Genomic DNA, 17,404 nt, shown 5'->3' with positions numbered 1-17,404 from the left:
TCTTGCTGCTACATATTGCTTGACCCGAAATCCAACTTCGACTACTCTTTTCAAAACTCTTCCAATCGTTTTCTTTAGCGTTTCTTCCGGGTTATTTCCTAGTTCATCGACAGTTTCTTCCGTGACATTGAAGAGTACATACTACATAGATAAACCATAGGTGAGTTAATGATAAGAATGGGAAACAATCTTTAGCTTGAATTTCTTAATCAAATATGAAAATCATTCGGTTACTTACCTATTGATATACATACTTGCTAACTATGTAATTGAAACTGGATACAAAAGGCTGAATAAGACTAAATGTTTCATTTTTCATATGTTTCTAATATTTATTAACTTGTAAAATAGGAACATGATGACACCTTCATAATGTTTGTAACTGAAGTATGCCTATGATTTAGAACAGTTCTGAATCAAGAAAGGATCTGGTTTGAGGACATACTTGTCAGCATTAAAATGGAAATATAGTGCTTAATATAGAATCTGAACACAAGTTTTCCTGTCGAAAATTGAATCCTAGTATCCCATTTCGAAGATGTATTTCCTAGTCATATATCCACGAAAAACTTCAAAATATGCATGAAGTTGCGTAAAACGAACAACTACCACATTTACCTAATGTCTGTGAGTGCTTCTCGCTTAATAGTATTCTACAAGACTTGACAATGTGACTCAAACTACGATAATTTTCAGTGTTACAAATTAATTCTTGTCTGAGTAGATGTTTATTTGTAAAATTTCAAATTTTATCTTTTCACATTTTGCTATTTTTAAGTTTATAGTCAACTATTTCTATTATTGCCTATAAAATTATTTGAATTATTATAGCAGTCACGTGCAAATAATTGTTACTTGGATTAGTTATGTAAGATATCACATTTTGGTTTGAAATACAGTGGGTAAAAATGATATTGTGTAATTTATTTCACTGCTTTCTTAGGATATGATAGTAGTTTTTAATTATATATTAAGTCATATGTTGTTCCTAATAATCCAATTCTATCTTCTCAACTTTCTGTCTGTAACGTAAAATCGTACTATATTTTGATAAAAATTTATTATCATATTTTTAACCGCAAGAAAAGGAAAGAACTGACATATTTATTGTAAATTAAATTTGGCCTTGCGTGTTACGAGAGAAAGGCCGAAAATAAATTTTCCCAGGCGACTTGGACATGCAAGTTGGGGATGCAAGACAAAAAATAGCTTGTGACATTCAAGATCTGACTAGTCTTTACTTTTCCTCATGAGTACAATGTACATTGAGACATTTATCATACTGGTCTGTAAACTTCAAAAACCCTACAAGGAAAAGTTCGATGCTCCGCATACAGAAGAAACGTCAAACAGCTTCTGTGACTTCAGCAATTCCTCCCCTACTTCATCGATGGTGATCCGCCGGTTCGATTAAGTAATGTCTTACATCATTTTGATATTTTTATCTATAGTGGCCGTGGACGTCCTTCCAAGTCTCGTTGTGTCCAGCACTTGCTGCCGCACCTCACTGAATTGGCGACATCTTCTCCGTACCTTTTCTTTCGACATCACATCAGGCTCATACAGGGGTATGGAATTCTGCTCCCGATACGCCACGTGCGATTCATAACAGACATCCACTCGCCCTTCCTGCTATCAGCACGACGTCAAAACGCTCTTATCTCTATAGCTACCAGGACTCAGAGACTCTCTCTGATTTGCACAGGTGTTGCAACGATGCCATCTACAGTGTTGCGGGAGAGCTTGTGTCTGGGTTTGTTGCACTTGCAACCGCTACCTTGTTTGCTTCATTGCTGTTCGCTTCTCTTGGGAAAACGAGAGGCGAAACATATTTTTGGACTGCCCCTCGTATTACCTATACCTCCCAATAAAATATGCATTGGCACGAATATAACAAGTTTTCTCTCTCCCTCCTATGCTACTGATAAACGAGATGACTTAAATGTTTCTAGAAACAGCAGAACGTTTTCAAACATTGTTAGTTACACGGTAATGATTTCGAGGATATTCTTTATTTGATAAGCTGCTCTTTTGTTCTTGAACCCAAGGGAAATCACTGGAATAGTGTATTTAGTAAGCCAACCGAGTTTCCATTGGAAAAAATAAAACAAAAATACCGTGATGTCTTCATAGTCTATATGTAGTTCTGATTTCACTACTTCTACTTTCATATCCATTTCATCGCTTTAGATTTAAATCATATGTTAAATTTGCGACTTAAATTACGTATTTTCCTATCTCGTATGTATGACTTGATCATAAATTTACAAACAGGGCATGCATTCAGTAACATTATTGTTCATTTTCCATTCACGTGCCTGACAAAATGCATTCGTAAGGATTCAGTCTTATCTGTCGGACTTAGACCCTCAAATCCAGTTGATGTTTTTGTGACGACAAATATGCCAAAGGCCATCATATAGGTCCCAAATTACAGAACGAATCGTGACATTCAGAGTCTAAAAACTAATGTTCTCAATTTTACATCCAGGAAAGTGTACAATATGAATATTACACATTTTCAGAAGTAGGTACTCTAGTCCTGCAAAACCTTCAAACTTTGCTTTTGATAAATTAAAACGTTCAAGCCAATATAACAATTTCGAATTTTGCAAGTGCGAGCCATAGTGCCGCTTTTCTACTAAACAAAATGGACCGAGACACTCATCCGTGGTACCTTATTCCACCAAAGAATCTGATATTACAGGAAATAAACAGACAAAATACTTCCAGAGTAGTATTTTCTTCCCAGGTTTTTACACATTTAAAACAACGAAAGCAAACAATATAAATCTTCAGAGGTACATACTTCGGCCCTAATAACGCAACCATATTTTATTTTTAAATTCAAAAATATCAGTGGTGCGCGAATGCTCCCATGAAAAATTGCACTATATGTTTGCCCAACGTCATCTGCTAGGATAAAGGGATAGATTCATGCACTGCTCAGAACACCAATTTTGGCACTTTGAGCTCCGTTCTCAGGCCGTACATACTCTGTTTTTGACTGGGTATGTATTCACAGCGACGTTCGAAGTACTTATAGCGGATGGTTTACGAAAAATGTGCAGTAAAGGCATTCAGCAACAAGAGTCTTTTGTCTATCAAGATTTGCATTCAGAGGATAATTGTACATCTAGATTGTTAATGTAGAGTATTCTTCAGAAACAAATCTGTACTTTTAAGTTACATTATTTGCCAAAACGCAAATGCAGTTAACTAACATAAACTATGTATTTTTTCTTAGATGTGGACAAATATACAGGTTGCTCCTTACTGGTTAGCCAACTTCAAGCACTCTCGATGCAGAAAAGTCGCTATACTCTCCATAATGGAATTCTAATTATTCTACTGGTAAGACATAACAAAAATTATAATAAGATATACCAATATTTGGTAACAAAATCATCTTCACAAATTAGTATAATAAGTTTTATTTGTTTACAGTAAGTTAGAATACTCGGACAATTAAAAACATTTAATTTTAGACGAAAGTGTTATTTCTACAAGACGACAGTGGAAAACACCTTTTGCTAAGTAGGTAAGTAATTTCTTAGCCAAAAATACCATATATGTTGGTATCCACCAACAACAATCGTCACCTTAAAATGTATAGTTCTACGAGTATGTACAGGGAAGGTTTCTTGGGTAAGATTGCTACTAATGTTGTAATTTGGATCTTTTTCAAGAACATAAAATGATTGTCCATTAGTTGAATTGTGATAACTTCCACAATTATTTCCAGAAACATCTATTCTCCTGTAGATCTTGTTGCTGGTACATTGGTCGATAATGAAGTAACAAATATTACCTTACTCTTTAATCGTAAAATCATTGTTCAAGCATCCTACAATGGTCTACAGTGGCGTTTCTCAAACTTTTCATTCATGGAAACCCTTTACGCCCAAAGAAAAGGCGAAACCCATGAAAATAGTATTAAATTATTCGACAATTTATAACAGTAATGCCAATTATTCTGCACTGCCATTGAATGGAAAGGCACTTTTTCTAGATTTGGTATTATCATGTAAGTTAGCACGACACTGTTATTTTAAAACGCAATAAACTTAACTTACTGTAAATATGATCACTTTTAAACTGTTTTATATACATATGAAAATCTAGGTTTTCATAAATACTTCAAAAATAATAAATCACTGTAAACATTAAATTTTATATGTACACGATAATCTAGTTTTTCATGAAACCTTCATGAGCAAATGTGAGTGTAAAAGTGTAATATATGAGCAATAAAAGTGTGAATATTTACAGTTATTTTACATTCTGATGTATTAATGAAAATCGAATTTCTGAAATATGACATTAAACCTAATGTGACATGAGAATCATTTTTCATAGAAAACAAACGACATATTCTGAGACTTGAGTGGGAGGAGAGGGTTTGTTTTTTTGCACCTGCAGAGTTTTTCAATATCAGGTTTTATGGCGGAAATGCAGTCTCATATCTGGATCCGCATCCAGTATGTTTCTTTGCTTTTGGTATTTTGACATAAATAGGTACTTACAAAATGAAGTTGTACCTCAATAGCCTTCCTTAATAACTCCGAGTTTTCTTTTCGCAACTGTCACCAGAAGTCATCAACGGCAGCTTCTTGAACTGAAGTTGAAGAGATGAATCAGATGTGAAGTCTATTACCTTCTCATATTTGTCAACGGTGAGGCGAGGAGGCTTTCCTTGGATGTGATGTGCATTTTTGACCCGCTGATGTTGAAAATCTTCACTTTCTTTTTTCTGGAAAATTCCGATTTTAAAGTGTGCTGAGAATTCGCCAAAATGTTCAATAAATACTTTATTAATGACATTAAATTCTTCGATATCCCCTTCTTTCTCGTCAAGGAAATATTTCAATCCAGGAAATACATCATAATCACTTTGAGTGATACTCCTGCTCCAGAACTGTAATTTCCTCTTAAAAGCCGTGCTTTGTCCTCTCCTGTAAATACATTTGCATTCTGACCTTGAAAAGACAGATTGACCTAATTCATTTTCACGAATATGTGAGCTATATAGACAAGCCTAAACAGCCACTGTTGATCACTAGACGTTCTTACAGCTCAAAGTGGTGATTGATGAAGAAAACTCTTGCCTTATCTCTTAGTTCGAAAAACCTGCTTAAAGCTTTTCCGCGAGAAAGACATCTGACTTCTGTATGGAAAAGCTGGATTGATGAAGGCTTCCCCCATGTCGTCGCAAAGAATTTTCAAGAACCTTGTATTTAGTGCTCTTGACTTGATAAAGTTTATGATTGTGACTGCTTCATCAAGGACGTTTTTGAAGGGCTGTGGTATTTTCATTATGACCAGTGCTTGACGATGCAATATGTAAGGACTATTTTTGCAATTTCTCGTCCCTTAATTTATGTGTGTAACATCTCCAATTGTTTTTCCTACTATTGCCTTCGCTCCATTAGTGCAAATATCAGTGCAGATATTCCATGATATCTCATTTTCTTCTAAATACTCATTAATAATTCTAAAAGTTTCTGACCCAGATGCATTAGATTGGAGAGGTTTACTTAGTAGCATATCTTCTTTCACAGTTTCTTCATAATGGTAATGTACAAACACAAGCAAAACAGCTAGACCTGCTACATAGATTGACTCATCTATTTGTAGTACAAGGGAGATGACGGTTCAACTTTTCCTTTATGCAACATGCCATATCTTCAATACAGTGAGCCACTCTGTTATTTGAAAACGGCCGAAAGATGTTTGTTTACCTGATTGTTCCTGTATCATGCAGTTAACCATGTCAATTGCGGAAAGTTTTATCAGTTTATTGTTTTATTAATATTTATGTTATTGTTATACATTTTCTCTATTTTTACCATTATTAATAATTATTGTACTTGTTCTATTTTACTATGTATTTATTCGTATCTGTTATTCCCATATATTTAATATTTATCTGTTCTTTTATATTTTTACTTCTAGTTTGTTGCATTATTTTTTGTTATATTTTAAAATGAACTTTTCTTAAATGCGAATGGAACGTGATTAATCAAATAGTATTGATATTGAAATCCTCATTAAACCTCAAACAATCAATCAATCAATTTCATAGGAAAGTGGCTCTGTGAGTCACATGTAGCCACGTAAATATCGGGTAATATGTAGTTAAGTAATTGAGGATTATTAGATTTAATATTTCACTGCACGATTGCATTCGATGCCCCTTGGCGGGCGAACTAATAGGTGGATTATCTTGTTGTTTAAATATTATAATTATATTCTCGATAATGGTTGATCCTGACCTTGCCGTTAGCTTTGTATTGCCTTGAATTTTCTATATCGGAAATTTGTTATGCATACTTGCCACGAAATACTTTTCTGACACTTGTTTCCTCGGTTTGGAATGCTTGATGCTCGAAACAAACATTTACTTTTGCAATAATGACCGCAAACACAAAGAAGTATGGTAAACTTCAAGCAAGCGAACGCGATCAATGTACTGCCTAAACGCTGAAAAAATGGTATATAATCAAAATTCAGTCATTTATATGGATCGTATCTTAGACAAGTTGATTAGCTAAATATTTGAGTTGCAACTATGCTTTCTTTTGTATTTGCTATGAACGTTTTCATTTTAGAAAGTTTGAAAGCTCAGGTTTAACGTTTCCATTATCGAACATAGAATTCGTTTTCTAACAAATAATATCGGGGTTTGTACAGAGCACAATCTTACACAGAAATCTCACTATTTAAAATTCCCTTGCCCAAAACCCTACATGCCGAAATGGATCTTTCGTCTTACAATTAGAGAAAAACAGTATAATCAAATAGAAATTTGAAACATCTAGCCATACTGAATATATCTAAAATTACAATAAAGTTACACACACGCACACATTGGAAGGTAAATACTCGTACGGTAATGTTTAAATTATTTCATTTAATTCTTCTAACACAACTTTCTTATATTAATTGAACCTAAACTCTTTCCCTACAGGCTTATTTACCAAAACTTTCCCGTTTTTGGTTCCCACCTGATTATAGTTAAGATTAATTTTTGAGAGATAGTTCGTAACATTTTAAAAATATTTTCTTCCTTAAGCTTAAATTAATTTTCATAATTAAGAGTCAATACTTTAATTTTCATAAGTTTAATTTTTATTATTCTTATAGCAATAACTGTTGCGAACAGTTAAATAAAACTAAACAATATATTTAAGTTTCCCTAACTTGTCAATCTATTTACTAATGTTACTTTTAGTTCATACTTCGTTACTACCATTAGCAATATATACAATAGAATCCTATCACAATATCCTACAACCTCACCCAACATGTCTAACATATCATAGAGTCTTAATTTTGAATGAGCTGTTGTGAATGTTACGACATATATATTAGTCGGAGTTGTATTATCGACATATTGCTATTTGTATTTGAAGAACGTAGAACAATTTCTTCATTTATAAGCAAAAATCCAGATATTTCCAATTTGTTATTCACAAGTAATTCTTCCCAGTTAATAACATCTGTAATGTATTTTGCTTGAGCCAATTTCGTCTTTTCCGAACTTTCCCTATAGAGAATTTTTGCTACTGCTCTTCTACTTGGATTTAGTATTGCTTGTTCAGGGTTTAAATCGATGTCTAATGTTTCTTTAACAATTTAATTAACTATATTTTGTTTTAGTGTCATCGTGACATGGGCACGTTCCCAGTTAATTCTTCATACAATCCTTTATATAGCCTTGTTTCAGAAAAATGTTAGAGGTCGAAATTGTCAATCAATTGAAATTATTTTTCTAATCGTTTTTTTTTAATTCTATTGTAGTCCAAGTACCTGTTAGCATTTTCTGCTTGTCGTTATGTATACACACTCTCGATTGATTTATCATACATTGATTATATAGTTGAAATAAATTCGTCAATTCCATTATTTTAATAGGTAACACAGGATGATATAAACTTTTGGCAGGATTTTACAAGATACTTAAGCAAAGTTTTTTTCTATTTGTTTATTTAGAGAAGTATATTTTATTGTTATTGGGTGACCTAAAAGGAAATTGATAATGCAACAAAACAGATGGATACAAGTTAAAAGCACCAATGATTCATTCTCTTGTTTACAACTTTTAATTATAGGCATTACTTCTATCTCCAAAGAAAACATCTTTAAGGTTCCATTTCACTACAATTTCACTTTTCTATATCTTTTGATTGCTCTTTTATTCCTTACTCGTTACATTCCTACATGTTAATAAGAACCAGGTTTCTTTTCTGAGCGAGGTTTTTTTCAGAAAGTCCAAGAATTAACGAAAAGACGAGAAACGTGAAAGATATACTGTTTGCAGTAAACATCAATATTAAAATGTAATTCGTCAAATCGAGGTATGGTGTGGTAAGAAAAATATAGACGAATGAGCATCAGGAAAAAGGTGAGTCTTTTTTCTTTTTTTGGGGGGGGGGGTAATGAAACGATTGATAAAAACATGAATAATATGAAAGCGCTTTATACAACGCCAATTGTCTTATGCTTTTACTGTATGAAGTAACGGACATATGACAATGGGAATGGTTATAAACAGGAAAACAGGTCACTCACTTAGCCGCGAGTACTTCGGTAAGTATGCGTCTGAGGTGCGTGACAGTGCAGTCCTTGAAGCGTAGCAAATTGTGATTGCAAAGCCACGCGTTTGTGCTAGTTCATAGCAGACAGACGTAATAACAAGAGTGAAGACGGTCGTGTTTATAAACACAGAAAAAAAGTGACATGATCTGATCTATGGAGAGTCCAGAAACATGCTGCGTGTACGCAGAGAGACATCCGGAGAGACGGCATTCATTGCGACATCTTTTTGGTAAGCTTGTTGTGTAATTAAGGGACACTATATGTGTAATACGCAAAACGTTTATCTAATATGCCAATTGCAGATATAGTGGGTCTTGCAAATGGTCTAACCATTGTTGATGTGAATTCACACATTAGCTCCCGTGATATTTCCAAAGATGGTGGTACAAGTCAGTCGACTGTATTACTCATCCTGCATACACTAACGTTTTACCCGTATCATATGTCCACTTATCAGGAGCTACATGTGAATGATTTTGTGAACTGTGTTCAGTTTTCCACATGTGTATTATGACAGGACGCTCCAGATTTCTTACTTACTTACGACAAGATAATCTAAACGGGACATGGAATCTAAGGAGCATCCACTATTCTTCTCTAAGAAATCCAGAAATTACTTCGTCAAGTTGAACGCCATGGCAGATGAAGGAATAGTTGGTAAAACATCCCTTTCGGCCAACTTTCATATATATCAAATGCTGGCCGACACGCACACTTTATAGAGAGTGAACTGCCAACAATACTAGAGAACATACAACTTCAGACCAAGACGAAAACGTGACATCAATATTACGGATTTTCAGCAGACTAAAATTTGAATAATGTTTCAAATCCGTGGATAGGACGGGGAGGATCTGTCAAATGGCCGGCTCATTCTCCAGACTTACCGTCTTAGGAATTTTTCTTTTGGTAGGAAACTGAAGAACATATCTACCGGAATATGTAAAGATCACGAGACAAAATGCACAACCTATTACATGCAGCCTGTAAGGAGATTCCACATGCCAAGCTAAATTCTATGGAATAATTTCTGCGTGTACGCATTGATGCCTGTATCGCAGCAATAGCAATCATTTTTAATGTACACTTTGACAGAATAGGTTTACGCTCATTGCACCATACTCATTTTCATTACATTCTGTACAGCGATTGGTGCTAACGATGTCTTATATTTTCTTCTTCTCGAATGCCATATGTTCATGTTTCTTGGTCTTTTCTTATCATTTTTGAGAGCTCATACGTGTTGCAGTGCTAGCGGTAAAGTGAGTCACTTCTATTTTTGTCTTTAATCATTCTCATGCACATATCTCTGTTACTATGCGTAGTAGGGGCATGCGACAAATGACGTTGTATTTCTTCGCTTATGCCCTTTCATGTTATTCATGTATTTACCTATTATTCCATTAAAATAACTTTACTTCGTTACTGATGTCTTATTTGTCGACTTTTTTCCTGCCACACTATACCTCTGTTTGATTAGTCCCATTTGATTGCTATTAACCTCAAACAGTATATCGCTAGAGTTCCTTGTTTCTTAAGCATTTCATCCTCGACCATGTAAGTTTATGGTGGACATAATCGTGTCCGTGGGTTTTCCCGGGGGTAATCCCGTTTCATCCCACACTACGGTTCCCCTAATTCTTCCGTCATACTCCAGTCAAACCCATAACTGATATCTATTGTGCACATAACGTTTTCAATGGTTATCTTTCTGTTTTCCATTTTGATCTCAATTTTACCCGTCAAGATGTCATTATTAGTGAAAATGATCTTCCAGATCCAGAGTAATTCATGATCATTTGTAATTGCCGTGCGTCCAGTTTGTAATCGCCATTCTTACTTAGATATCATCTCATAGGATGACTTTTATCCTCATAGGCTTCTTTCATCTTTTCGTGGATATCCCTTACTGATTTGCCGTGAAGATGAAGGAATTCAATGATGGTCTGTGCCTCAAACTTGTTAATCACCTTTAGTGATTTGCATGCAAGAGTTTCTGTAACGAGTCCAGAATTTCCATGATTAATATACAAGACCAGCTAGGATATCCGAGGGAGTTCCTAGTTCGCCACCTTCTAAGTAATTTGCACGAACACTATATATATTCTTTGTATTTATTTCTTCACATTCTCCAGTTTCCGGCAGCTAGGGGCTCCGAAGATGTTGATTTTCATGATACTGTACCATCATTAACTTGCAAATATGAATAATGCATCTTCCATTGTTACTTTTGTTTAACATGCATGTTTAAAACAAAGACATAACAATTTGAGGCAGTGCCACTTGAAAAGAGATAACTCTAAGTGTAAAGTTGAAGTTAATTTTGGATTAGCAATGTTGTTATTCTAGTGGTTTCGCGTATGTGAGCCAGTTTAACTCTTTTGGTATGTGTTTACTACAACATTGCAACATTTATTATTATACTAGCTTAGATGTTAGAAAGGCGCTTGAAGTTAAATAGTCAACTCTATGCATGATGGAACCTACGCTAAAAATGCAATTTTCCTGACGTGAGCTTGCTTACCATTACAGTCATCGCTTCCAAGCCACACACCGTTAACTCTGCCTTCACTTGTCTTAATCTGTCTCCGTTAGCCTAACGGAGTAATCATAGTGCATCAAACTGAAATATTTATTTGGTATTTCGGGTCGTACTTTTAGAGGCGTCACGCCGCAAATATACATGTGTACAGTAGGCCACAGAAATTCTTGATGTGCAAAGTCCGTGAGTTAGGCAACCTAATTAACGCCTGCTCCAAGATAAATTATGCCTGGTACAGTAGCTAGAACAACAGCTTGAAGTTGCCCCCAACTGTTGAAAGCACAAATAGTAAAGAGTGTTTTTGTGCAAGATTGAGTACAACCGCTGGCTGACGAAATGACAAAAGTTAGTGTTTGGATATTTGTACTCACAGAAACAGCACAATATCAGAAACAAATATACGGACACCAGAGGCGCCGATGAGAAGACAACAGTCAGGGGACTTAAATAATCTTATAATTAACTCAAATGAGGGATTATAAACAAGCTAATTTACTTCAATTGACTATACATATATATGCGTATCACATAATATACGGATAAATTATGTGGTATATGTAGTAAGTCTTTTTTTAAGTAAACACAAAGCCTTGCGCTCAGTTTTGAAACTATTAACAGTAGTCTTATCTGCAAATCAAATAAAGTATGGATCGATCATTCGAGGGAAGAGCCCAGCCGCAAATGAAAATTTTGGGGGTCCAGCAGGGCCTGAGCTTCTTGGTTCCGGTGCCAGTGATTCATACGTAATACTTCAAAAGAAGAAATTATAAGATTTCATTATTCGTTAAATGACTTTTGAGAATGCTAAATATTGGTATACCCAATGCAGTAATTCATTTGTAAATAATAAAGAAACAAAATTCAATAACACTCAAACGAGTTGGAGAACGAGTACTAGAATCCGTACTAAGCGCATTTCCATTTTGGTTCCAAATAAAAATGATGGTTCCTGATTTGTATAGTATTTCTGAAAATTTACACATTGAGACACAAGGAGAAAAGGGGAGAGTATAGTGTCAATTAACAACAATTTAAAAATGCTCGAAATTAACGTATAATGTCAAACATAGAACCATTAACAGATTAACTCTGTAACTCATTTTCTTCATTCATTTTTCTTCCTTTATTTTCAGCATTACATCATCACTGAATTTCTTCACTGGAGATTATCTTCGTTTAGCAGTATCCCCACTGGAGCTCAGCCTTATAAATGAAACATAGGAAAAAGTCTAAAAGAGAGGGCGCGAATCGAACCCCAACTGAAAAATTAGGAAAACTCCACACTAACCATTCACCTAAAGCGTTACTTATTCTGGATCGCTTAAATAAAGTCCCCTTTCTTGTCGCTCAGAACAGTAGCTTGATTGTAGTCAAATAGATTGGCAAAATACAGGAATATGTAATTGAGGACTCCCAGGGCATTATATCATTGTATTCAGTAAATTATCAACATTGCAGATTTAAAAAATAAATGCAAAACACCTTTATATTGAATCAAATCCTTCTTTACGACGCGTATATTATACGCGTAAACAGACTAAAGACGAATCAATTAACGCGTAGTAATCGTGGTTCAGTGTTCAAAGCGCTCGATCACTAATCTGAAGGTGCGGGAAATGTTTTTTCAATATATAGAAACATTTCCTTAACTATAAAGTACAGTTTTGAAGTGCTCAAAATAATAAAATCAACTTGTTTCGTCACATTTTAAACCTCAGTCATATTTATTCAAATTCGCCAACATTTATATACGAAGACGGTAAAATGACGGATGTTAACATTGTTTTAATGGGAACTGATTTCTGATTTGAATACAACCTTAAACCAAATGTTTAAAATTAAAATTATTTATGTCCCTGATACCTACTGAAATATACAAATGTATATGTAGAGAAAGAGAGATACTGTGTAAGTGTGTATGTGTGTGTGTGTGTGTGTGTGAGAGAGAGAGAGAGAGAGAGAGAGAGAGAGAGAGATGAAACAATATATGCTTGTATTTATACTTACAATGTAAAAAGTTTTTTTTTAATTCATAATCTAGATTTTTATAAAGCGATTTGAACGCTTGAAGCGACTTAATGTTCATAAAGCTTCTTTTTCTGTAAGCTTTTATAATTAATGTCGCAAATAGTCCGATGCTTTGTAATATGTGCCAAAGAAATAACTGGATGGTTTTAGCATGATAGTATCGTCTACCTCTTGCTTCTATTGATGAAATAAAACTAACGTTGAGTTGATGTTGAGTTTAACGTTCCTTTCAGCAGCGAGGGTATATGAGACGTTTAGGTACTCATTAGCATGGAATACCAACCACATGAGCTCACACCGGGAATGGAACCGCGTATCTTATGACAAAGGTGTGTATGCTAACCGCTTAGCCACGAAGGGACTCGGTATAAAAATAGAATACCACATATTACCCCATATAACTTCACCGATAGATTTCTGTTTTATAATTAGTATTTCTGGGTATCGTAGCGAAAAATGTATTTCTTATTTCATGCGCTATACGAAACATACGAAACAAAGAATACGTAACAAGGACAAGGATACAATGTAAAATGCTTTGCCTCTCTCTAATAAATTACTCAATGTATTACAAGTGCATATCTCGAGCATTTCTAGTAGAACTACTAAAACGCGCTGACTTTATAACTTCCGTGTGTGGTTTAGTGGTTAGCACGTGCGTCTGTGGTGTACGGTGTCCTGAGTTCGATTCTAAGTGGGAGAAGTTTTAGAATTTTAAATGTTCTCGATGTGTCTGTGTCTGTGTCCGTGTCCCTGTCGTTCAAGGTTACTGGAAATAACTGTAGAACGTGTATAACCGAGTAGGAACACAAGTTACTGACAAACGGAAAGCAGACTTTGCTAAATGAACTTCCGCGCTACCTTTCGCGAGGTAGGAGTGCACATTTAAAGTGTCAATATTACAAACTACAATAGCCAGAAAACCCGTCTTAAGGCAACCTCTTTATTTGTTTTCCAAAGAGAAATTTTATACATTTTAGCTTTAATTAATATTTTATTTACGTTACACGGAATACACATTGCTATAATTGTTTTGTAAATTCGTTTTATGAAGCGGTACTTAGTAATAGGGTTATTATGATTAGAGATCATAGAATTATTTACAACAGCACGAAATTTTTTTTTCCAATTTGTCTTTTCATGCAAATTAATACATTACGGATAAATACATTATTTTTATCGAAGTTAAAATGTATGAACTTATTATTTGAGTAAAAAAGTACACATGAAATTGTTACTTTACGTACGAATTGAAATTAGGATATCTAAGTTCGGAGGCCAATACGCTAACCGTATGACCACACAGCACGGGCCTGCTAACCCACATTTTTATAGTGTTTTGCGTCCCCTCCTTTGCTTATGTAAGTGTTTATTCACGTGTTCTGCATAGCCCCTCCCCGAAACAAAATCCTAAATACGCCACTGTATATTGATACCACTAGATATATTATGGTTATCACAATCGTTGTGTAAAAAATGTTCTTGGCGCTAAGTGTCTTTATCAGTGGACAGTGTGCGAATTACAAGGGGGATAAGGGGAAATTCTCTTTGGTAATGCTTAATGTATGCTATAACCAGGAACGTCATTTCAAACGACAGTTGCATGGGAAACTATTACAGGAGTAGCCAGGGGCGTCATTTAGGGGAGCAAGACTAGACAATCACCCCCCACAAGAGTTTGAGGAATACATATATTTTAATCAATTGTCTATTAATATACTACTACAAAATGTGAAAGTCTTATGTCGGTGGTGCTCTTGCCCCCTCAAGAAAAGTCTCAAATTATGCCTCTGGTTGTAGCATATGTCCAGTATCAGCAAAGAGGATTTCCCCTTCATATTCCCTTGTAATTTGCACTGTCCACAGATATGGATATGAAGGGTCAAGAACATATTTGCACAACGACTGTAGTAACCATAATATATCTAGTGACATGAATAAACAGTGGCGTGCTTAAGATAGTGTTTCGGGGAGGGGCCATGCATAACACGAGAATTAGCACTTACATTTTTCCTTTTGGGTGGCGACAAATTTTAATGAAATTTTGAATTTACGAAATTTATTTCGAGCGACTTGAGCCCGATAGCCAACCCTCAAATTACGCCACTGTCAATATATTTACGGATACAACTGATTTGAACATTTTTATTGTTGTATGCATTATAAACATATGGTGAATAGACATATGATGAATATTTTACTTGTAGTTACAAATGGCTACTTTATTAGTTACAACAAGAAAAATGACTCGAGGGGGACCTTTTGTGCGTAAGGTATAGATATCCCTCACTCTGCCACTTGATAACGTAACACGTGCTATCATTTACGCGGAGTCAGAAACTTTAAGACAGGTTTTCTGCCTATTGCACAGTCTAATATTGGCACTTTAAATGTGTACTCCTACCTCGCGAAAGGTAGCGCGGAAGTTCATTGAACAAAGTCAGCTTTCCCCTTGTGAGTAACTTGTGTTCCTACTCGGTTATACACGTTCTACAGTTATTTCCAGTAACTTTGAACGACAGGGACAAGAACACAGACACATCCAGAAAATTTAAAATTCTAAAACTTCTCCCACCGGGAATTGAACCCGGGTCCCCGTACCCCACAGAGGCACGTGCTGGCCACTTTTTTAAAATTACCTGACTCACCGAACGTGCCTCAGTAACTTGAACTACTTATTACTAATTTTACTTGCTTTTCTCATTTTAACTTGCTTTTCCAATGATCTAGAACGAAAGGGACACGAACACAGAAACATCGAGGACAGTTAAAATCACAAAGGCTCTTCCACCGGGAATCGAACCCGGGACACCGTACACCAAAGGCGCACGTGCTAGTCACTAGACCAGCGGGGAGAGCACAGCCACTAAACCACACACGGAAGTTATAAGGTCAGCGCGTTTTAGTAGTTTTACTGGAAATGCTCGAGATATGTTCTTGTAATACATTGAGTAATTTATTAGAGAGAGGCAAAGCTTTTTACATTGTATCCTTGTCCTTGTTACGTATTCTTTGTTTCGTATGTTTCGTATAGCGCATGAAATAAGAAATACACTTTTCGCTACGATACCCAGAAATACTGATCATAAAACAGAAATCTGTCGGTGAAGTTATATGGGGTAATATGTGGTATTCTATTTTTATACCGAATTCCTTCGTGGCTAAGCGGTTAGCATACGCACCTTTATCATAAAAGACGCGGTTCCATTCCCGGTGTGAGCTCATGTGGTTCGTATTCCACGCTAATGAGTTCCTAAGCGTCTCACACAGCCTCGCTGCAGAAAGGAACGTTAAACTCAACATCAACTGAACGTTAGTTTTATTTCATCAATAGAAACAAGATGTAGACGATACTATCATGCTAAAACTATCCATTTATTTCTTTGGTACATATTACAAAGCATCGGACTATTTGCGACATTAATTATAAAAGCTTTAAGAAAAAGAAGCTTTATGAACGTTAAGTTGCTTCAAGCGTTCAAATCGCTTTATAAAAATCTAAATTATGAATTACAAAAACTTTTTACATTGTAAGTAAAAACACAAGCATATATTGTTTTATCTCTCTCTCTCTCTCTCTCACACACACACACACACACACACACACACACACACACACACACAGTATCTCTCTTTCTCTACATATACATTTGTATATTACAGTAGGTATAAGGAACATAAATAATTTTCATTTTGGACGTGTGGTTTAAGATTGGTATTCAAATCAGAAATCAGATCCTATTAAAACAATGGTAACGTTCCTCATTTTACTGTCTTCGCATCTCAATGATGGTCATTGTGAATAAATGTGACTGAAGTTTGAAATGTGACGAAACGAGTTGATTTTATTATTTCGAGCACTTCAAAACAGAACTTTATGGTTAAGGAAATGTTTCTATATATTAAAAAAATCCCCCACCTTCAGATTAGTGATCGAGCGCTTTGACTACTGAACCACGATTAGTACGCGTTAATTGATTCGTCCTTAGTCTTTTTTCGTGTATAATATACGCGCCGTAAAGGAGGTATTGATTCAATGTAAAGGAGTTTTGTATTTTCTTTTGTTAAAAATCTGCAATGTTGATAATTTAGTGAATACAATGATATCATGCCCTACGAGTCCTCAATTACTTATTCGTATGTTTCGCCAATCTATTTGACTAAAATCAAGCTACTGTTTTGAGTGACAAAAAAGGTGTCTTTATTTAAGCGACCCAGAATAGGTAACGCTTT

At 35.2% G+C, this 17,404-nt stretch overlaps 1 protein-coding gene across 2 annotated transcripts in view; it reads left to right on the top strand.

Annotated features, from left to right (window-relative positions):
- Positions 1–17,404, top strand: part of LOC145663017 (phospholipid-transporting ATPase ABCA3-like) — a 373,059-nt gene that overhangs the window by 204,038 nt on the left and 151,617 nt on the right. For both annotated transcript variants that reach the window (XM_081729148.1, XM_081729149.1), the window contains one exon: positions 3,248–3,354. In XM_081729148.1, the coding sequence (XP_081585274.1) occupies positions 3,248–3,354 (107 nt within the window). The remainder of the gene's footprint in view (positions 1–3,247; positions 3,355–17,404) is intronic.

Source organism: Thermobia domestica, chromosome 10, assembly GCF_964235325.1.
Source record: "Thermobia domestica chromosome 10, izTheDome1.hap1.1, whole genome shotgun sequence".
Lineage (NCBI taxonomy): Eukaryota > Metazoa > Arthropoda > Insecta > Zygentoma > Lepismatidae > Thermobia > Thermobia domestica.
Note: the sequence above shows the minus strand (reverse complement) of the source record. Positions and strands in the feature narration are given on the sequence as shown.